This window comes from Onychomys torridus, chromosome 1 (assembly GCF_903995425.1).
Source record: "Onychomys torridus chromosome 1, mOncTor1.1, whole genome shotgun sequence".
Taxonomy (NCBI): Eukaryota; Metazoa; Chordata; class Mammalia; order Rodentia; family Cricetidae; genus Onychomys; species Onychomys torridus.
This window is the reverse complement of record NC_050443.1, coordinates 7,848,330-7,871,824: the sequence shown is the minus strand read 5'-3', so window position 1 is coordinate 7,871,824 and position 23,495 is coordinate 7,848,330. Positions and strand designations below refer to the sequence as shown.

General features: G+C 40.0%; 1 protein-coding gene across 1 annotated transcript; it reads right to left on the bottom strand.

Moving 5' to 3' along the window:
* Window positions 1–927: 927 nt before the first annotated feature.
* On the bottom strand, window positions 928–23,035 carry LOC118571542 (bile salt sulfotransferase-like). Its single transcript, XM_036170575.1, has 7 exons — window positions 23,030–23,035; window positions 20,216–20,267; window positions 11,449–11,657; window positions 6,044–6,170; window positions 4,697–4,791; window positions 2,247–2,430; window positions 928–1,049 (listed from the first exon to the last, which is right to left on the bottom strand). The coding sequence occupies exons 1-7, from the start codon at window positions 23,033–23,035 to the stop codon at window positions 928–930; spliced, it is 795 nt and encodes a 264-aa protein (XP_036026468.1).
* Between the last annotated feature and the right edge of the window lie 460 nt (window positions 23,036–23,495).

Sequence of the window (23,495 nt, the reverse complement as noted above, 5' to 3'; positions counted from 1 at the left end):
ATAAAACATTGAACAAAAGCTGCACGGAGACAGAAAGGTCATTTGACTTACAGGTCCATCAGCATGGGAAACTGAGGCAGGAACTAAGTAGAGACAGTGGGGTAATGATGCTTATTGGCTTACTCCCTGTGACTTGCTCAGATTGCTTTTTCTTATACAACCCAGAGCCACCTCACCAAGGATGGCACCACCTTCATTGGGCTGGGCCCTCCTACAGGCCAATGGGAGTATTTTTTCCATCAGATTTCCTGGTACCAGATAACTAACTTACATCCAGATGACAAAAAAAATAAAATAAAATAAAATTTTAAAAAGCACAGATAGATTTTTTTTAAGTTTGCTAGCTAAAACTCAGAGTCTTTGAAATGTTTACAGTCTTTTAACCAGACAGCCAGGCATTGGTGGTGCACACCTTTAATCCTAACACTCAGGAGGCAGAGGTAGGCAGATCTCTGAGTTTGAAGCCAGGATGTCTACTGCTGTGGATATCGCTCTGTGTAAATAAAATTCTGATTGGCCAGTGGCCAGGCAGGAAGTATAGGTGGGACAAGAGAGAAGAGAATTCTGGGAGGTGAAAGGCTGGGGTGGAGACACTGCCAGCCAGCCACTGCCATGGCAAGAAGGATGTAAGGTAATGGTAAGCCACAAGTCATGTGGCAAAGTATAGATTTATAGAAATGGGTTAATTTAAGATAGAAGAAGTAGATAATAAGAAGCCTGCCATGGACATACAGTTTCTAAACAATGTAAGTTTCTGGGTGTTTACTTGATTGGGTCTGAGCATCTATGGGCCTGGTGGGTAAGAGAGATTTATCCTGACTGTGGGCCAGGTAGGAAAAATCTAACTACAGTCTACAAAGCTAGTTCCATCACAGCCAAGACTACACTAAGAAACACTGTCTGGGAGTTGGGGGGGGGGGCAATAGATCAACAGCTTTTCGACCAGGGGAAGAGATCAGGATCCAGCCTCGACATCTTCTCCTGATAGACTCTGTCAAAGGCTTCACTTTGAGCCACAGTGAAGAGATTCTTCCAGTCACCACAGATGCCTGCCAATCAAACACAGAAGGAAAATCACCAGGAAAAATGAGTCCAAATCCCACTTGCACAGCCAAGCCTGTCACACTCCCACCCTAACTATCCAGTTAGCATTTTCTCTCAAGACCAAAATGAGTCATCCTACATTTTCTGCTTCGTACTAACTGCCAACTGTCAAAACTATGTTAGTACAAAAGGGACAGTGTTTGCGATGATTTGAGGCTGGTTGCTGTGAGCGTCTGAAATGTCAGGTGGAAAAATCTAGTCTTGAAACTCTGAAGGAAAAACTGAAGGAGTTCTCATACCTGCACTTCAGTCCTGCCCACGATGTGGAAAAAAATAACAACCATGTGATAGAGGAACAGGTAACAAAGTGGACACCGAAAGTTCGTGTCCTTCAACTAGTTTTACAACAAAGTTTGTATTATAGTCAAGGGGATATTGTTATGGTTAAGTTGTACAATGCTATGATCAGAAAAATCTCCACTAGGGAAATGGATGTCTTCTACATCACTTTTCTCCATGTGGGATTTTTTTGTAATCCGTTTCCACTGAAATACACAAATAGTCCAGTACCACAAACATCTCCCAATACTACTACTTTTGTAATCATCTATGAACCAACAAGTCCCACCACATTGGATCCCGGAACATCAGCAACATATTCTCTGCCTCTACAATTATTTTCTATTTTACGAATGTTACATAAATATATTGTGTGTACATTTATGGTGCCGGCTTTTGTCGCTCAGCATAAGGCCACTGGAATCCATCCAAGTTGCTGCATATCTGAATAGACTCTATTACTGATGAATAGCATTGTATCTGTCATGAAGACACATGGATGTGTGCATGGGTTATCTGTTGTAAACCCTCTGAATTGGACAGTCCTGTTCCTGTGACTACACCTCTGGTTTCTTACAGACTTGGACCATGTCACTGGGGCTGACTGGTCTAAGTGTATAGACAGGACTTGTCCATTGCACAGGCAGAGCCAGGAGGGCACAGGCACCTCTCACTCCTTCTCTGCTTACCTGTGGTTCTAAGGATTCTCAGGAATGGATTTGTGGGCAGCCACTCTTCTGGAAGAATATGATGGAATATAACATTAACTTCCAAGCATGTCTGTTTCCATGCCTCATGCTTCATGCACACATCAGAAACCTACCATTTCTACAATACAACCTGGACACTCTATCTTGTCTCACCCTTTCTCAGCAATGGTATATTGGAGACGGTGCCATCTTTGGAATTTCTTAGCATTATACTGTTGGACATCCTATTCTCTTTCATGACTGAAAAGGACAAGTTTTGAACAGCAGAATCAAGCTGTTCTGGAGTCAGATGTTTGCCCAGAAATTGACACACTTTTTGCATGCTGCCTCTGAGGTCCTGTGGGTGGAAAAGGAGTTATCAGGAGAGAGTGGATACAAGCACTGATGGTAACATAGCCCTGGACTTCTCAAGAAGGGGAATGTCTCCTTATTATGTGACCTAAAATTTTGTTTCCCACATCCTACATCATATACATATTTATATATAATATATACTGATATCCATAACTATGATATATATATTTATAACTTGATAACATATTTATATTCTGTATATAAGTTGTATATGCTATATATACTATATAATATGAAAATATAAATTTATAATAAATACATGATATATATAAATTTATCATGTATAATGCAAATATATATATGGAACATGTACATACAGTGAACACCGAGGCCAGAAAAAGACAATGGATCCCTCTGAGTTGAAATTAGAGGTGGTTGGGAGCCACCATGTGGATGCTAGGAATCGAACCCCCATCCACTGTAATGATCTTACTCTTAGCTACTCAGTCATCCCTCCAGCTCCAACTTTACCAATTTTCATACTCTGTCTTGTACTGTAAAGGGATAAAGGAGTCATGAAAAGAAAACCCATTCCTTCATCAAGTCTACCTGCCAGCCACCAGTTCAGAAAAAAGTATATGTGTGTGTGTGTGTGTGTGTGTGTGTGTGTGTGTGTGTGTGTGTTCATCTGTGTGTCTGTGTGTGTGTGTCTGTGTCTGTGTGTGTGTGTGTGTGTCTGTGCATGTGTGTATGTGTGTGTGTTTATGTTATGTCTGTGTCTGTGTGTGCATCTGTGTGTGCGCATGTGTGTGTATGTGTTGCGTGTATGCGTAGATGTTCATGGAGGCCAGAAGAGGGTATCAGATTCCCCTGGAGCTATTGTTACAGGGAGTTGTGAGCTAACTGGCATGGGTTTGGGCGCCAAACTCAGGTCCTCTGGAAGAGCAGCAAATGCTCTCAACAGCTAAGCCAACCTCAAGCCCCTGGCTTTTCCTTATGAAAAACAAATCAATTTCAAGTATAGAAAATATAGGATTTCATTATGTCACTCTTTATACATATGTATCATTATACTGAACTCATGTTCACCTCATCACCCATCATGCTTTGCATCCACCTTACCCCTTCCTACTTTTCTTCTCCTTCACCTGAACAGTACATCCTCTGCTTCTCCCTGTGTGCCCCCCACTCAGCTAATCTAGATTTCATATAAAAATAGGTGAAATATTTCTTCAGTTCCTCCCCATTACACTCATCATTACCCTTGGTTACCAACTTTTCATTGGTAAATTTTGTTGGGAAAAAACAAGACTCATGAATCCAACTGGATGTAAAAGTGGAGGCAAAAATGAACAGACACTTTCTACAAAAACACTGTATACCAAAAAATGGGAATTACAGTGGTGACTGGATTAAATCAGCCAATAGAAGGGCATTTGAAAGAGAGAAAGAGTTGTATGAAAAACCACTACTCTTTGGAGTACTGGAATTGCTGTATATAATACATAGTTTACAATGGTGAGAATCCTATTGGCCAGTTCTTAGTTCTGACTTAGGACTCAAGCCTGAAACATTCTCTGAAAGTCTATATGAAAGGTTCTTGCCTAAGTTTTATGTCTAATGCTCTCTCTGATTGTTCCTGAGCCCCAATATGAAGCTATTCAGGTGCCTGCATCAAATGTGTTGATGTGGTCAGGTTGTCAGGGTGGGAGCCACTGTGACAACTTCCTTGTACTAATGTTGTTGAGCTTGAATCCAGAGCATGTGCCAGGCTAGAATCCAGGACAAAAGCCATCAGATTCTTGCCCTAAAACTGAAGGAACGTATAGATGAAGCACATGTCTTTAATAAGACTTGGCTAAGACTTATCAACCACACATACCATGACATTCACTATTCTAGATATTTATCCAGCTTCTGGGTTTTGAGCATCATGGAAAGAAGCCAGACAGGAGCTTGAGGCAGGAAGTAAAGCAGAGCCCACAGAGGAATGCTGCTCACTGACTTGCTCCTCTGGCTTGCTCAGCTACCTTTCTTATACATCCCAAGCCCACCTGCCTATGGATATAGTACCCAGAGTGGCAAGGCTCCCCTACATTAATCATTAATTGACAAAATCCCCCCCACAGACATCCAGTAGAGGCATTTTCTTCATGGATAGCCTCTCTCACAAGTGTGTCAAGTTGACAACGATGCTAGCTATGACAGTCTCCCACTCATTTACTTGATTGTTTACTCTTAGGGAAATACAAAGGAAAGGGACAAAGGCAGATATGGGGGACGGAGGAAGCACAGTAAAAGGGAATTACCCTCTGTAGCGCCTCATAGGACATTAGTAGGAAGTTCTCTGTGTCTCTCCTGGTTATCCATCCAAGTGTGTGATCAAACCAGGATCCAAAAGCCACTATGGAGATAGGGGAGGAAAAGGAAATCATTACTAAACTTTGTACCTCATGAATATTTATTCTTATTCCTGATTGGAGGATGGCATTTACCTTGTGGAAGGTAAAAGATATTAGGTTTCTACCTCTAGAGGTCTACAACACAATTATGACATTGAGAAAGCTCATGTGTTCTTTTAGAAGAAAAAAATATATATGCTTATTACCTACATATTTAAAAGGATTTTTTAAACCTTATTTCACGAGTATGAATGTTTACTGATATGTATGTGTGTGCACCACACTGGTGCAGTGTTCTCAGAGACCAGAAGAGGGCATAGCATCTGTTGGAACTGGAATAACAGATGGTTTTAAGCCATCATGTGGGTGCAGACAACTGAATCTGGGTCCTCTGAAAAAGCAGAAAGAGTACTTAACCACTGAACCACATCTCCAGTCCTGCCTCTGTGAACCTCTAACTAGAAAGTATATAAAAAGAGCAGATTAAAATTCAAATACATGCAAGAACTATTTTATGAAGCAATTATAGATTTATTAAATAATACTTCATTGTGAGTAAAATACCAAGAACTGAGGAAATGACTTAGTTGGTAAAGGCACTTGACCCACAGCCTGATGATATGAGTTTTATCCCTGAAACCTGCATGATTGAAGGAGAGAACTGACTCCCACAAGTTGTCTTCAGACATCCACACATGCACAATGGCATGTGTGAAACCCCTTACACAAGCACACTAAATTAATGAATATAATATCTGAAAACATGCAATTAAAAAATATAAAAATAAAGGGTAGATGATCATTAATACCTATATAGTATATCATACAAGAATTGATTTGTCTAAGTAAAAAGATACATTAAATGAAAATCAGATTGCACCTGTTTTTCCATAAAATCCTTGACATCACACTGAGTAAAATTTGAAAACATTGGCTTTGTTATTTTAAGTTACATGCATATGTATATCTGTGTGTGGGTATTGCATACATGAATGCAGTGTCTGGGGATGCCAGAAGAGGGACATAGATCCCTGGATATTGAGTTACAAGCCCTTGAGAGAAACCTGGCATGGTTGCTGGGAACCAAACTTGGACATCTGTAAGAATAGTACACACTCTTAACAGCTGAACCATTCTTCTTGAGTAAATTTTAAACAATTGTGACCCACAGATTTAGCTTTTAAACATGGAACACAGATCTCTTGTCTTGCCTTGATTTCAAAATATAAAATTGGTGGTCCAGACTTCACTCACCGTCACCTTGGATAAATGCACGAAGATGCTCATCAAAAGTCTTTTGATTCTTCAAAGGGTGAAAATGTTTACTTATATGATAGTTAGATGTAACAACATCTCTTGGATTCCTGATGACATAGATAATCTAAAAGAGAGAGAGAAAGTTTATTAGAAATGTGTGTCTTTGCTGGGCAAGGGTGGCTCATGCCTTTAATCCCAGCACTTGAGAGCCAGAGCCAGGCGGATCTTTGTGACTTCGAGGCTAACCTGATCTACAGACTGAGATCCAGGAAAGGCTCAAAGCTACACAGAGAAACCCGGTGTCTAAAAACCAAAAAGATAAAAGAAAAAAGAAATGTGTGTCTTCATTTCAGCACTGAATATTTCCACACTTCCTGACCAAATTCTTTTTTTAATTGAATTATACATTTTATTTTTTTATAATTTAATTTAATTTTACACATCATCCTTGGGTTCCCCTGTCCTCCCCGACTCTCACCCCCATGCCTGCCCCCCAACCCACCTTGCCCCCAGCTCACCCCCATTCCCATCTCCTACAGGGAAAAGACTACCCTGGGGATTCAGCTCAACCTGGTAGATTCAGTCCAGGCAGGCCCAGTCCCCTCCACCCAGGCTGAGCAAAGTGTCCCTGCATGAAACCAAGATTGGAAAAAGCACAGGGACTAATAGCAAAACTAATGGAAACACATGAATTATGAACCAAAAGCTGAGGAGCCCCCAACTAGGTCAGGCCCTCTGGATAAGTGAGACAGTTGAATAGGTTGAACTGTTTGGGAGGCACACAGGCAGTGGGACCCAGACCTGTCCTTAGTGCATAAGCTGGCTGAACCAAACTCTTAATTAAGTCTCTACACAAAGCAACAACACACATGAGGAGGTCAAAGGAGGAGCTGCACCTTTTCCCTACATCTGTGACTCTCTCAATGTGAGGTTGCCTTCTCTTCCACCATTTCCTTAACTCTGAGATAAAGGATGCCAAGTTGATCTTCCATCTGAGAAAGTTTACACAGCTGCCACTGACATGCATGGTTCGCTGTTGTAAGAACAGTTGAGGGGCTGCAGAAATGTCTCAGTGGCTAAAGCAGTGTTTCTCAAACTGGGATCCCCTAACACTATCAAAGAACACAGATATTTATACCATGATTCACAACAGTAGCAAAATTATAATTATGACGTAGCAGTGAAACTAATCTAGTGGCTGGGGATCACCACAACATAGGAACTGTATTAAAGGGACTCAGCACTGGAAATGTTGAGAACCACTGGCTTTAAATGTTTGCAGCATAAAAAAAAAATGAAGATTGGAGTTTGGATCCTCAGAAACCCACATGTAATGGCTATACTCGGTTGTCAACTTTACTATATCTGGAATGAAGTACAATCCAGAAATGGAGGGCACACCTGTGTTATGGATCTTGAGGCAGGAAGACAACCTGCCTTTGATGCAGATTTTGAGGTGGGAAGGCACATACTGCCACCATGAGGACCAGCCTCCAGCAGGTCAGAGCTTCAACAGAATCCATAGAGTCCTCATACTAAGGCTTTTTAATCTGAGGGAGTAAGGAAAAGACACACACACTCTCTTGATAGTTTTCTTCTGCCTTTTTTCTTTATTCTTCTTCCGTATTCTTCCTCTCCCTCTTTCCTGTTGTTTTCCTTCTCTCATTCTTGATATTTTTCTTTGAACTTATTTATTTTTTTTAATCATACAGCTAATATACCCCACCAAAATCTTTCAAGCAATATAAAAATCACAATGTGGCTACATTCTATTTTTCAAGTGAATGAGTACAATGAATACAGGCTTTTGAAAAATGTTCCCATTTCCCCTACATGGTTAAACAGTTTACTTATTACAGATGAAAAACAAGTTGTTTCAAGAACCCACATATATTATCCAAGCAACTTGTTATAGATTAAAGCAGTGTAAGGAAAAGTAATTTTTCAGGCCAGTGCTTCCATTGGCAGGCTGCTTATTGCAGTTACAAAGAAAGGGTCAAACATTTTATTATTTACCTCAAAAGATAATCTTTGAAGTGTCACGAATTTAAAATTTTATATTTGAAAACGAATCAGTCAGCTCTATTTTAAATCCTCAGGGTGCATACCCATTCATCAACAGTTCTTCATATCAGGAAGCAGGGGACAGAAAAGGGGACAAGGATTTAAACACTGCCTTTGGTCACCAAACTGTCCAAGCAAGAAAGACACAAAAATTGTCTGCTTTGTTCATGTTTCCTGACCTTAAAGAGTTCCTCACTCAACTATGTGCCTTTCTAAAACTTCAGATTGTCTGCTTGGGTTTTCTAACCTCAAAGCTACATTAACAAAAACATCTTAGTCTAACTTTAAATTATTTTCAAAGCTTTGTTTCAGCTATGATGCACTCGGAAACCTGTGAACACATCTCCCAACATTAAGATTAAAGGAATTTAAACTAGCAGGGCTACTGGGATTCAGTTGTTTGGCTTTTCTTTTTCAGTGCATTCTCAGCTCATGCTTTATTGCTGAAAACATACACATACAGGTGTTGTCTCAAACTCTCAAAACAGTTCCTTTTCCAAGAGTCAAATGTCTTCAAAACAACCAATGATGGCTAAATTAAGAAGCTGCCTTTTGTAGTGCTTCAAACATTCAGTGAAGCTCTTTTAACATCACCTTGTATACACCAAAGGCACAATCATTGACCTAAGCCACAGTCTATATGACTCCTCAATAGAAACTCACATGTTCTAGCAGTGTGACACTTTCTTGTTTCATTTTTTATCCTCTGCATCCTACAGAGGCAATGTTTTATCCTACCTTTACCTATGTTAATTTTTCCACTAAAATAACCTCTATCATAATACCTGACTATATTTATTAAAAACCCTCAATCATCAAAATCCTATTTAAACTAACACTAATATTGTATAAAATCATTGCTTCAGTTAAAAAGTACAGCTTAGGAGGAAGTCATCTTCATAATAATCCACAGGTAAAAATGTCCAGTAAAACAGGACATTTCCAAGAGATGATCATACTACATTAAGGGCAGTGTAGATCTCTCCACACCCATGTGGTGGGTATTGTGTTCCCTGAAATATTGTGTGTTCCCCGAAATATAAATATCTGGGGTCAGAGAGCAGACAGCCACTAGAACAAAGCCAAAAATGGTGGCTAGGAAATGGGAAGAGTAAGCCCTAACAGAAGTTGGGCGGTGGTGGTGCACACCTTTAATCCCAACATTTGGGAGGCAGAGCCAGGCAGACCTCTGAGTTCCAGACCACTTTAGAAACAGCTAAGCATGGTGACCCATGCCTATAATCCCAGAAACCCAACCTTTAATCCCAGGGAGTGGGGGCAGAAAGAAAAATGTGTATAAGGCATGAGGACCAGGAATGAGAGGAGTAAAGCATGTAGTTACTTAAGCATTTGGTTAAGCATTTTGGCTGCAGAAGCATTCAGGCTTTGGAGCAACACAGTTCAGCTGAGATTCATGTGGAGGACTCAGAAGCTGCAGTCTGAGGAAACAAGACCAACTGAGGAACTGGTGGGGTGAGGTAGCTGTGGCTTGTTCTGCTTCTCTGATCTTCCAGCATTCACCCTGATAACTGGCCTTGGGTTTGATTTTATTAACAAGTACCTTTAAGATTCAAGCTACACACCCACTCACACCATGCCAGATACCAGAGAAAAATGGCAGTGACAGACATGTAAAGACTCAGCAGTAGCAAGAAACATTCTAGGGCTGAAGCTCTTGGGGCCTTGCCTATCCAAGATTCATCCATCAGTGCCTTGCATGCTGATGGGCCGATCCCCTGAAGTCAATTGCTATCTGCTGTTCCTCTGACATGGCCAATAATAGACAGATCTTTAATCTGGGCCACATCTTCTGCCAGGAACCTATATATGGAAGGCTTCCTAAAATGGAAGAAGGAAAGCTTGCTTCTTCTTTGCCTGCTTGCCCTCACCTTGCCAACACATCCAATCCTTCACTGGCATTGGAGTCTATTTCTTCAGGATTCCAACATATACAAAAGACCAACTGAGACACCCAGACTCATGGGACTGAGCAGCTACTAGATTCTTGGACTTTCCATTCACCACTAGCCATCGTTAGATTAGCAAGTCTACAGCCTGGAAGTCATTCCAATAAATATCTTTTTTATATATGGAGAGAGATTCATTCCAAAAGTTCTATGACTATAGAGAACCCTAATATACAATACAAATGCCATACAAGTGAGAAGCCTGCCTGGAATTCCATCCTCAGAAGGTAGAGACAGGAGATCTCCAGAGCATGCTGGTTACCAAGATGAATCATACCAGTGAACTGTGTTTGATTGAGAGACCCTGCCTCAACAAGAATAGATGGGAACTGGTGCAGTTGTTCACTGGGTAGAGGCACTTACCACCAAGCATGATGAGCTAGGCTAAATCTCTTGGACCCACACAGGGGAAAGTGGGCCATGCACCCACACCAACTCCACCCCCCACACTCACACCCACAGAGAGAGAGAACAAAGATTTCAAAACAATAAGGCAGAGGAGTGATTGAAAATGATTCTAGACCTCAATCTTGGCCTTCACACACACCCATCCACACATTCCCATACCAAAACATATACACACCATTTATACACATGGAAAAGGAAAAGGAAAAATGCGAAGTTGAAAGCTGACTTCTGTTTTAGCAAGCATTCATAACATTAATCATTCATGAACCAGTTAATGAAGCACTGTGGGTTCATCTGTTTCCATACATGCGAATATTAGAAAGACGGGCACACAAGCCTTGGATACAACCATGAGTATGACAGTTTATAAAAGAGAGTCCTCATGTGAGTTTGTCACAGATAGAAGCAGATGCAGAGATTCATAGCCAAACACCAGGCCAAGTTCAAGAAATCCAGTCAAAGAGAGAAAGGAGGGATTCTATGAGCAAGGACATCAAGATCATGATGGGGAAACATGCAGAGACTACCAAACCAAGATAGTGGGAACTCATAAATTTTAGATCAACAGCTATGGAGCCTCCATTGGACTAGGCTAGGCTCTCTGCATAGCAAGACTGTTGTGTAGCTTGATCCTCTTAGGAGGCCCCCTGGCAGTAGGATGAGAATCCATCCCTGGTGCATAAGCAGGCTTTTTGGAACCCACTATCAAACATGAGACACCTCACACAGCCTTGAAGCAGGGTGAGAGCCTTAGATTAGCCTCAAACAAATGTACCCCTCCATGGGAGGCCTGACCTCTTGTGGAGGATATGGGAGGGTGTGACAGGTGGCCTGAGAGGGGGAGGGTGGAGGGGAAGGAGGAGTGAAGAGGGGGATCTTTCAATGGTATGCAAAATGAATTAAATTTTTTCTTAATAAAATACAATATAAAAAATTTCATCACAGAGACCAGCATCCACTCACCTTAGCACTGGATGTGAAGTAAGACTTAGGAAACAGTTGTAAGGGAAGATGTGTACTCATGAGACGTGGTCCATCCTGGTCCAGCAATAGTTTCTGCCAATCTTTAGAATCAATCCCTGGACACCTGGCAGAATTTTTGACACTTTGGACCCAAGTAGGGTCCCCTTTGGAGACAATCAGACTGACCATTTCAATCATCCAGTGTGTTCCTGCTCATGGGAAAATAAGAACAATCAAATTAAGAAGGAATCTGGTGTATTGATCCTAATAACCAGCAAAATAGACTTCAAACTAAAATTAATCAAAAGAGATCAAGAAGGACATTACATACTCATCACTGGAAAGATCCACCAAGATGAAGTTTCAATTCTGAATTTATGCCCCAAATACAAGGGCACCCACATATGTAAAAGAAACATTAAAAAGCTTAAATCACACATAAAACCCCACACTTTAACAGTAGGAGACTTCAACACCTGACTCACACCACTGTACAGATCTACCAGATTGAAACTTAACAGAGAAATAAAGGTGTTAACTGATGTTATGACTCAAATAGACTTAATAGATGTCTACAGAACATTCCATCCTAACAAAAAACAATATACCTTCTTCTCAGCACCCCATGGCACTTTTTCTAAAATCAACAACATACTCGGCCACAGTGCAAATCTCAACAGACACTAAAGAATTGGAATAACCTCCAATGTTCTATCAGGCCACCACAGTTTAAAGTTAGATTTCAACAACAACATAAATTACAAAAAGCCTACAATGTCATGGACTCTTAATAATACTCATCTGAATCGCCAAAGTGACAAGAAGAAATAACGAAAGAAATTAAAGACTTCCTAGAGATCAATGAAAATGAATATACCACATACACAAACTTATGGGACACTATGAAAGCAGTGCTAAGAGGAAAATTCAAAGCATTAAATGTCCACATAAAGAAGTTGGAGAAATCTCACACTATTGACTTAACAGCACACCTGAGAGCTCTAGAACAAAAAGAAGCAAACTCACACAAGAGGAATAGATGCCAGGAAATAAACAAATTGAGCACTGAAATAATAAAATAGAAACAAAGACAAAAATACAAATAATCGATGAAACAAAGAGTTGGTTCTTTGAGAAAATCAACAAGATAGACAAACTCATATCTAAACTAATCAAAAGGCATTGAGAGAGCATCCAAACTAGCAAAATCAGAAATGAAAAAGGAGACATAACAATGAAAATTGAGGAAATCCAGAAAACCATCAGGTCATACTTCAAAAACCTATACTCCACAAAACTGGAAAATGTAAAAGAAATGAATAATTTTCTGGATAGGTACCACAAACCTAAGTTAAATCAGGATTTAAATAGACCTATAACCCTAAGGAAATAGAAACAGTCATTAAAAGTCTCCTCCACCCAAAAAAAAAAAAAAAACCACTAAAGACCAGATGGTTTCAACACAGAATTCTACAAGATCTTCAAAGGAGAGATAATGCAAATGATCTTTAAATTTTCCACACAATGTTTATAAGGATGTTACCAAACTCCTTCTATGAGGCTACAGTTACCCTGATTCCCAAGCCAAACAAAGATGCAACAACAAAAAAGAGAACTATAGACCAATCTCCCTCATGAACATTGATGCAAAAAATACTCAATAAAATACTGGAAAAAAGACTCAAAGAACACATCAAAACAATTATCCACCATGATCAAGTAGGCTTCATCCCAGTGATGCAAAAGTGGTTCAACATACAGAAAGTCTGTCAATGTAATACACCATATAAACAACCTGGAAGAAAAAAAAACACATGACCATCTCACTAGATGCTGAAAAGGCATTTGACAAAATCCAACACCCCCTCATGATAAAAGTCTTGGAGAGATTAGGAATACAAGGAACAGACCTAAATATAATAAAGGCAACTTACATCAAGCCAACAACCAACATCTAAGTAAATGGAGAGAAACACAAAGTGGTTCCACTAGCATCAAGAACAAGACAAGGCTGCCCACTCCTCTATATTTATTCAACATAGTACTTAAAGTCCTAGCCAGAGAAATAAGACAACAAAAGGAGATCAAGGGGATACAAATTTGAAAGGAAGAAGACAAATTTTCACTATTTGAAGATGACATGATAGTATACATAAGGGACCCCAAAAATTAAACCAAGGAACTCCTACAACTTATAAACACCTTCAGTAATGTAGCAGGATACAAGAAACTCAAAAAAAATCAGTAGCCCTCCTATATAGAAATCAAAAATGGGCTAAGAAAGAAATCAGAGATACATCACTCTTTACAATAGCCACAAATGATATAAAATCCCTTGTGGTTATGCTAACTAAGCAAGCAAAGGACCTGTATGACAAGAACATTAAGTCCCTAAAGAAAGAAATTGAAGATATAAAAAAATGGAAACATCTCCCATGCTCATGGATAGGTAGGATTAACATAGTGAAAATGACAATCTTACCTAAAGGCATCTACAGATTCAATGTAATCCCAATCGCAATCCCAACACAATTCTTCACAGACCTGGAAAGAACAATACTCAATTTCATATGGAAAAACAAAAAACCCAGAATAGCCAAAGGAAACCTGTACAATAAAACAACATCTGGAGACATCATGATCCCTGACTTCAAGCTCTCCTATAGAGCTACAGTAATAAAGACAGCTTGGTACAGTCATAAAAACCAACATGTGGACAAATGGACCAAACTGAAGACCCTGGCATTAATACACACACCTATGAACATATGACTTTCAACAAAGAAGCCAAAACTGTACAATGGAAAAAAGAAAGCATCTTCAACAAATGGTGCTGGCATAAGTGGATGTCAACATATAGAAAACTGCAAAAATATCCATATCTGTCACCATGCACAAAACGTAAGTTCAAGTGGATCAAAGACCTCAACATAAATCCAATTACTCTGAACCTGATAGAAGGGAAAGTAGGAAGTAGTCTTGAACACATTGGACCAGAGATCACTTCCTAAATATAACACTAGTAGCACAGACACTGAGAGAAACAATTAATAAATGGAACCTCTTGAAACTGAGTAACTTTTGTAGGGCAAAGCACATGGTTAACAAGACAAAACAACAAACTACAGAATGGGAAAATATCTTCAACAACCCCACATCTAACAAAGGGCTGATATCCAGAATATATAAAGAAGCCAAGAAATTAGACATCAAAATAACCAACAGTCCAATTAAAAAATGGGCTATAGAGCTAATGAGAGAATTCTCAACAGAAGAAGCTCAAATGGCTGAAAGACATTTAAGGAATTGCTCAGCATCCTTAATCATCAGGGAAATGCAAATCATACCAACACTGAGATACACTCTTACAACTGTCAGACTGGCTAAGATCAAATACACTGAAGACAGCTTATGTTGGAGAGGATGTGTAGTAAGGGGAACACTTCTCCACTGTTGGTGGGAATGCAAACTTGTACAGCCACTTTGGTAATCAATATGGTGCTTTCTTAGAAAATTGGAAATCAATCTTCCTCAAGACCCAGCTATATTGGGCATATACCCAGTGAATGCTCAATCATACCACAAAGACACATGCTCATCAATGTTCATAGCAGCATTGTTTGTAATAGCCAGAACCCAGAAACAACCTAGATGTCCTTCAACTGAAGAGTGGATAAATAAAATGTGCATATACACAATGGAGTTCTACTCAGCAGTGAAACACAATGACATCATGAGGTTTGGAGGCAAATGGATGGGTATAGAAAAAATCATCCTGAGTGAGGTAACCCAGACTCAGAAAGACAAACATGGTATGTCCTCACTAGTAAGTGGATACTAGATGTAAAGCAAAGGATAACCAGACTGCAACTCACAACTCCAGGGAGGCTACCTTGTAAAGAGGACCCGAAGAAAGACAGGGAATGCCCAATGACAGAGAAATGGATGAGACTAAATGAGCAAAATGGATGTGAGGGGGCACAATGGAGAGCAAGGTTCGGGGATGGGGGAAGAGAGCTTAGTAAAGCAGGAGGTCCCAGCTGGTTCAGGAACAGAGTGGGAAAACAAGGAAAGAGATACCATGATAAATGAAGACCCCATGGGAATAGGAAAAAGCAGAGTGCTATAGAGGTCCCCAGAAATCCACAAGATAACTACACAATAGACTACTGGCAATACTCAGAGAAAGCCCAAGCTGACCTACTCTGGTGAATGGATGGCTGGACCCTAACTGTCATGATAGAAGTCTCATCCAGTGACTAGTGGAAGCAGATGCCAAGCCCAGGTGGAGCTCCAGGAGTCCAATCAGCAAGAGAGAGGAGGAATTATATAAGCAAGAGATATTGAGACCATGATTGGAAAAAGCACAGGGACAAATAGCCAAACTAGTGGAAACACATGAACTGTGAACTAATAGCTGAGAACCAGCCAAGGAACTGGATTAGGCCCTCTCAGTAAGTGAGACAGTTGATTAGATTCAACTATTTAGGAGGTTCCCAGGCAGTGGGACCAGGCCCTTTTCTTGGTGTATGAGCTGGCTTTTTGGAACTTAGGACCTGTGATGAGACATTTTGCTCAGCCTTGGCGTAGGGAGGAGGGGACTGGACCTGCCTCAACTGAATCTACCAGGCTGGACTGAATCTCCAGGGGATACTTTGCCTTGGTGGAGGTGGGAATGGGAGGTGAATTGGCAGGTAAAGCATGGGGTGGGAGGAGGGAGGACAGGGGAATCTGTGGCTGATATGTAAAATTAAATTAATTATGAAATAAAAATATTTTAAAATTACATTATAATATTAAAGAAAATGTTTTATATATGAATGATGAAGGTATTTTTATTTGCTTTTTATTCTTAGGTTTCACTTTTATGTTTTCTGCTTGGATACAAGCAAGCAGACTTGCATGTGGATTCTTTGTACTTTTTAATTCTGGTTAATCCTTTCTCCATTCCTGAACTCCCATCTACCCTTATATCTCTAATTCTCATATCATCCTTGTTTAAAACTTTTCATCCTTCTCTACTTTCCTTTCACTTATCTTCTATTATGCCCTCAAGATTTAACCCACCATCACCACTGCTGGTTATTTATATGCTTGTTTGTTTGTTTGCTTATTTATTTGTTTGTTGTTTGTGTCAATGTGACATAAGCTAGAGTCATCTGGGAAAGGGAACCTCATTTGAGAAAATGCCACCATCAAATTGGTCTGTAAGGAACCTGTGGAGCACAGTCTTGATTAATGATTGATTTGGAGGAACCAGCCAACTGTGGGTAGTACCACCCTGGGCCAGTGGTACTAGAATATAAGAAAGGAAAGCAGGCTGAGTTGACCAGGAGGAGAAAGCCAGTGAGCATCACCCTTTGATGATCTGTGCTTTAGTTCCTGCCTCCAGGTTCCTACCCTGTTTGAGTTCCTGCCTTGGCTCCCAAAGTCAAGGACTTACACTGGAGTTACAGATGGTTGTGAGCCACCATATGTAGATGCTGAGCCCAGGTCTCTAGAAGAGCAGAAAGTTCTCTTAACAATGTAGCCATCTCTCCAGCCCTACCCTTCATTAGCTCTTATTTTCTCCACTCACATTAAATTTAACATAAATATTAAAGGATATATAAATACTGTGACAGAATCTAATATTGATATTGCACAATATTATATTGTTTTAAACCTATCTATCGCTTCAGTTGGATATCATATCCACATGTTAACTCTCGTGAACATGACTTTTTCTAGGTATTTTTGAAACCAAAAAAGACTACTATGAGTGGCATACCACATCATCTCATCTATCCAATTATAGCTTTTTATAGATTTGTCAAACTTTCTTCTACTTACCTATTTTCCCCAAGTCTCTGTGTCTATCTAATCAAATCTGAACAGTATAACAAAATTCAACAGATATGTTTGGCTTATTGGTAATGAGGACACAAGCAGTCTGATTGCTCTCCTACTATCCCACCTCGTACAGGCTTATATGGAGTACCATAGACTTACCAGGGCTTCATGAAGACATTAGCAGAATAAAAGGAGATGAGTCTTGTATCTTAGATGACTGCATGTGTCTTAGATGACAGTCATCCCTCCTGACCCATCCTCTGATTCTGCCTTGTGATAGGATAAACTACATTAATTTCATTTTAACCTCAATATTATTTTATGTGTCTATTTGCCACAACTTGATTGGATACTGTGATCCTTACAACTCTCAACTTGACAGAGCCTAGAAGTACTTGGGGAGAATCTTTGGGTTATTGTTTGTTTTTGTGTTGGAAAAACACTAGTTTCTTTGGAGACATTCACCTCTACTTATTCTCACATCTGCATGTAAGTGCACCAGGAAAGAAAGTGTATCACTTGAAAATGGACCTTTCTGTTAGTAGTAAGGCATGCACTTCTGGCAAATGAAAAGATGCTCATAATACTGAATTTCAGAAATAAGCTATTGATGTTACTTCTTGCTTTATAGGGGGAAAAGAGCAAGCTGTCTAAAAAGTCAAGTTAAAGTATTTTAATCAATTGTTTTAAAACCAAAAATACCTGGTATTACTCCAAGCCCTTTCATTTGTTAACTTCAAGAGGCCAAGCAAGATACTTATCTTCTCCAGAGCCCATTTTCTTCTAAATGAATCATAACGCTTGCCAAATTTTTCATCCCTGTTTCTCTTACCCATCTCGCAAACACTTTTTTTTTTAAGTGCTGGGATACTTTCATGTAGATGAAAGTGAGATGAAAGAGGTGAAAATATCATTTTACAGGACAGGATTGACAAGGTCATGAGCTTTGCTTTAGACGTACTGACTATAAGATGTTCTGAAAGTTATCCCAGTGGAGAGAGGGGTATAGAGCTTTGCTTAAAGCCCCAGAATTTACCTCAGCACCAGTCAGCCTGTCTTCTTGATACTGTTCTTGATGCTTTTTGGTTTCATGAACTCACTTCAAGTTTTCTCATCCCTTCAGGGAGAGTCTCAATGAGAAATTATCTAGATCATATTGGTCTGAGGGGGGATTGTCTTGGTTGTTAATTAACATAGGAAGACTCAGCCCACTTTGGGCAACACCATTCCCTAGACAGGAGTTCCTGAGCTATATGAGACAAGAGAAGGCAGACAGAAAGTTGCAGTCATTTCTATGAGGACCATAGATGTGTTGTGACTAGCTTGCTGGCTTTTCAGTCTTCAATTCCTCTCAATGATGGATTGAAACCTGTAACTCTAAACGTTAATAAACTCTTTTCTCTCCAAAGTTGTGTCTTGTCAGGGTATTTCTAGAAAAGACACTAACTCTTGAAGAGCAAATAATTATTGTCTGAAAATAAGGTGACATGAATGAGAAAGTGTGTTCATGTTCACAAACCTGAAAATGGCAGAGATAACTGGAAATCAAGCAGTGCTCAAGTCTCGTCCATCTCAGTGTCTGACAATTAGTGAGCCCTGAGTCAACCTCATCTTCTGCCCATTCTCAACATTTCCCATCCCCAGGATGAGAGAGAAGCTCGGGGTGTTTTGAGAGAACCCCGAGATTTAGAAACTGACAAGAGCAAATGGAAATCTGCCAGAGGTACCTATACCTGGGAGACACAGTCATAAAATCTGATGGGCTGATCTAATTATTAATGACAGGATAGTGATATGCACTGCCTTTTCAGTTACACAGTTACTTGATGGAGGGATCTGTGCCGCAGGACCATGTTAGCTAGATAAGTAAGAATATAGTGTGGGAGATGACAGATATACAGATAAATTGGTACATAGATAGATAGATAGATAGATAGATAGATAGATAGATAGATAGGTAGGTAGAAGATAGTAGATAGATAGATAGATAGATAGATAGATAGATAGATAGGATGAATGGATTTAGAATAGAGTCTATCTCCAAGTTTCCTAGCATACAACTCCTAATATTATGTAATCTCTGAATTAGTAGAGGTTTTCTGTGCATAAAAAAGTGGCCATGCCCCATAAATAGGCCAAGGATATAAGCTGGTCATCTGTATCCCTGCAACAGAATTAGAGGGTTGGGATTTTTCAGCCCCTCTCCCTAACCTGGACACAAAGGAGGCAGGCCAAGGGTTTAGTTGATCATAAATAGTATTTGTTTTAAGCTATATGTTTTTATTTTTTATTCTTTTATAATTTCCAATATATAATTTACTTTGACCAATATTTTCATCAATCATCCCTATTTATGCCTCCTAAGATCCCCAAAGGACAGAGTTTAGGGAACTGATGTGTTGAAAATTTCATAAGCATTTTTGATGGAAATATAAAATGGTGCAACTGACATGGGGAAAAAAGTATACAGATTTTGGTGACTTGGATGGCAATGGTGCCCATGGGCTCATATGTTTGAATGCTTGATCTCTAGTTAGTGGAGCTGTTTAGGAGAATTAGAAAGCATGTTTTTGTTGGAGGAGATGTGGGCCTTTTTGGAGGAAGTGACACTGGGGATGGGCTTTGAGATTTCAAAAGCCCACCCAAGGCCAGTCCCTCCTTCTCTCTCTCTTAAATTTGTGAATCAGATATCACCTCTCAGCTACTGCTACACTGCCATGTCTGCTGGTCTGCCACCATGCCCCTAGCATGATAATTATGTACTCTAAAACTTTAAGTAATACCCCAAATAAATATCTTCCTTTATAGTTGCCATAGCCATAGTGTCTATTCATAGCAATAGAACAATAACTAAGGCATAGGTTAACTACCCCCCAAGTTACACACACACACACACACACACACAGAGAGAGAGAGAGAGAGAGATTTTTCTTACCTGATCTAGGGTAGCTCACTATGATGACATCATCATCTTTCACCAAAAAGTTCTGAGCAAAAGACAGAGACTCTCTGGTTCGAGTCTACAGCAACTTTGACTTGCAAGTGCGGTGTATCCACAGCTTGATACCAGCAGCTTTAAACGCTAAGGGAGTGCTGAGGACTGGGCAATTTTTGGGCAGTGTCAGCCAAGTTTTTCAAGAACTGCTAGAGGTGGGTGTGTCTGTACTCTCGGAGGTCCCCTGGGGTGTTTGGGAGCAGTGCAGGTGGGTGGCCAGACACGATCTCAAAAGGAGCCTAACTACATTTGCAGGCCATGCGATACACCCTAAACATTAAAAGTGGCCCAATTTCTGCCCAAGGGAGCTGTCTTTCTTGGTAATGTTTGATCAGTGTCACTTCAAAGTTCTACTTACTCTCTCAACCCATCCTAATGATTAGGGGCAGTAGCGTGAGTTTAAGTTCCAGGTTAATCCTCTGTGCAGGTAGGAAAGGCTTCTCTTCTACTCAGCCAGCAAACGTGTACATCACAACCAGCAAGTATCAGTCCCCTCTGCTGGGTGGAATGTCAGTGAAGACCACTTCTGGATGTTTAAATGGGTAGGAAGGACCCCCGTTTTTGTATCAACTTGTGGGCCTGCTTGGGATTGTTCCAAGCACACTGCAGACAGGCTTTGCCAACTTGTTTGGTCAATGTTGGCAATCTCCAGGCCACCAAATATCTTTGCAACAATTCTTGTAGGGCAGATTTTCAGGTCTCCCCATCATGATCCTGATGTACTTGCTCATAGAATAGCTCTTCTTTGACTGGACTTCTAGAGCTCTCTCTGGTGTTTGGCTGTGCATCTCTGCATCTGCTTCCATCAGTCATTGGAGAAAAGCTCTGTGATGACAGGGTATTCACCAGTCTGATCACTGGGGTATGTCAGTTCAGTTCAGGCACCCTCTCCACTAATGCTAGTAGTAGCCCAGGCTGGGGTCTTCCATGGGGATTCCTTGCAACTTCCCTAGCAACAGGGTTCTCTCTATTCCCATGATATCTCCCTCTATCGTGGTATCTCTTTCATTGCTTTCCCACTCCATCCTCATTCCAGCTCAACCATCCCATTCCCTTATGTTCTCATCCCCTATCCCCTACCCTCCATTGCTCACCCCTCATCCCCAGTTTCCTCATGGAGATCTCATCTATTTCCCCTTCCCAGAGTGATCCATGCATCCCTCTTTGGGTCTTCCTTGTTAGCTAGCTTCTCTGTATTTGTGGGTTGCTGTCTGGTTATTCTTTGCTTTACATCCACTATCCACCTATAAGTGAGTACATACCATGTTTGTCCTTCTGAGTCTGGGTTACCTCACTCAGGATGATATTTTCTAGTTCCATCCATTTACTTGCAAATTTCATGCTGTCATTGTTTTTCTCTGCTGAGTAGTACTCCATTGTGTATATGAACCACATTTTCTTTATCCATTCTTCAGTTGTAGAGCATCTAGGTTGTTACCAGGGTATGGCTTTACAAATAATGCTGCTATGAACATAGTTTAGCCTATTCATTTCTTTTATCATGTCTTCTATACCTAGGAGTCTGTCTTCTATTATAATTGTTGGTGAAGTTTGCCATTGAGGTACTTTTTTGAGTTCCTAAAATTGTCATATCTAGAATTTCTTCAGTTGGTGTTTCAGTTTGGGGAAAATAGAAAAATGATTCTATTTCCACTTTCAGGTAGAGATTGGTTTTATTCATTTCTTTCAACTGTTTGTGATCTCAAGGATTTCTTTAAGGGATATATTCATTTCCTTTTAAAGGACCTCTCTCATACTCATGCAAGATGTTTTAAAAACTTTTTCTTCTAAGTCAGCTATGTTGGAATATTCAGGGCCTGCTGTGATATGATTGCTGGGCTCTAGTGGAGACATACTGTCTTCACTCTTATTGATAGTTTTTCAATGTCTTCTAGGCATCGTGTATTGGAAAAATTATAATTCTAAGTGCTGATATCTGGTCCTGTCTTTGTTGGGTGGGAGTTTTGTTCCTTGGCTTCTGTTTCTTCTCTGGTTCTCTAGGAGAATGTGGTGCACTCTGCTACCTGCAGGAACTGCACTGGAGTATGAGCTATAAAATGTGTTCCTGTGTTTGGGGATCTGAGATTTACCAGTGTGGAAGGACCAAGCTCAGTAGAGGAACTTCTGAAGAGGGAGGAAAGCAGAATGTTCTCTCAGGAACTGCTTAGTTAGTCTCTAGGGCATGGGACATGAAAGTGAGATGTCACAGCAAATGGTTTGCTACAAAGCTGGAGTGAATCTGGGAAATTGGACTTGGGGGAATAGAGGGAAAGGTGAAGATCTGTAGTTATAACCTCTCTATTTGTCTAGCCAGAATGGTTTGTATGTTTCCAGGGAGTGCTGGACTTGGGAGCTGGGATAATGCAACAAGTTGAGGGATCAATTTTAGGAGGAAAAGATCTTTCAATCTGCTAGATATTAGGGCTATTCCTGCAGGTTTTCTGCTGCACAGCTTGGGGTGAGACTAGAACATAGGATCTAGAGGAGCAGAAAGTTGAAGGTCTGTTGTTAGAGTACATGCTTGCTTGAAGGGATTCATAAAATAATTTTTTAATGAAAAAATAAAGCACAACAAAAGAAAAACAGGAAGTTGAGGTCATACAAAAATAATTTAACTACTTAATGTTATCTTCCAGGAAACAGAAAATTTACAAATAAGAAGCATAAACGTTCATCACACTTTTGTGCCACATGTAAAATCTTATGCTTTCTCATGATGAAACTCAATTTTCCCCAGGAAGATTTATTACCTACCTGCATGCTATGCAGATTCTCATAAGTCTCCTTTCTGTCCACTCAACACATTCCTTTATGGTTGTTTACCTTCACATGAAATATCATTTGGACCTGTGATAAAATATGTGAACCAATAAAACCTTGTGGCTCTAGAGGAAATGCTATATTTAAAGCAAAATCTTCAATGTTCTAATATTTTGCCTTATAATGCTTATCTCCTAGAATTAAACCAGTTGTGACAGTACACAGATGTAATTCCAACAATTGGGGATCTAAGGTAGGATGATCCTGAATTTGATGCCCATCTGAGTTACAGCATGGGATACTTTCTCAAACCAAAATAAAATCTCCCAGAAATACCCTCAAGTAGTAATTACTGAGAACATTTTCATGAAATTGTTGTAAACTGTATTATTTCAGTTAGACTAATCAAACAGTATTATATGGCATAAACATTAATCTCTGTCAAGGTCTTTGTGGACAT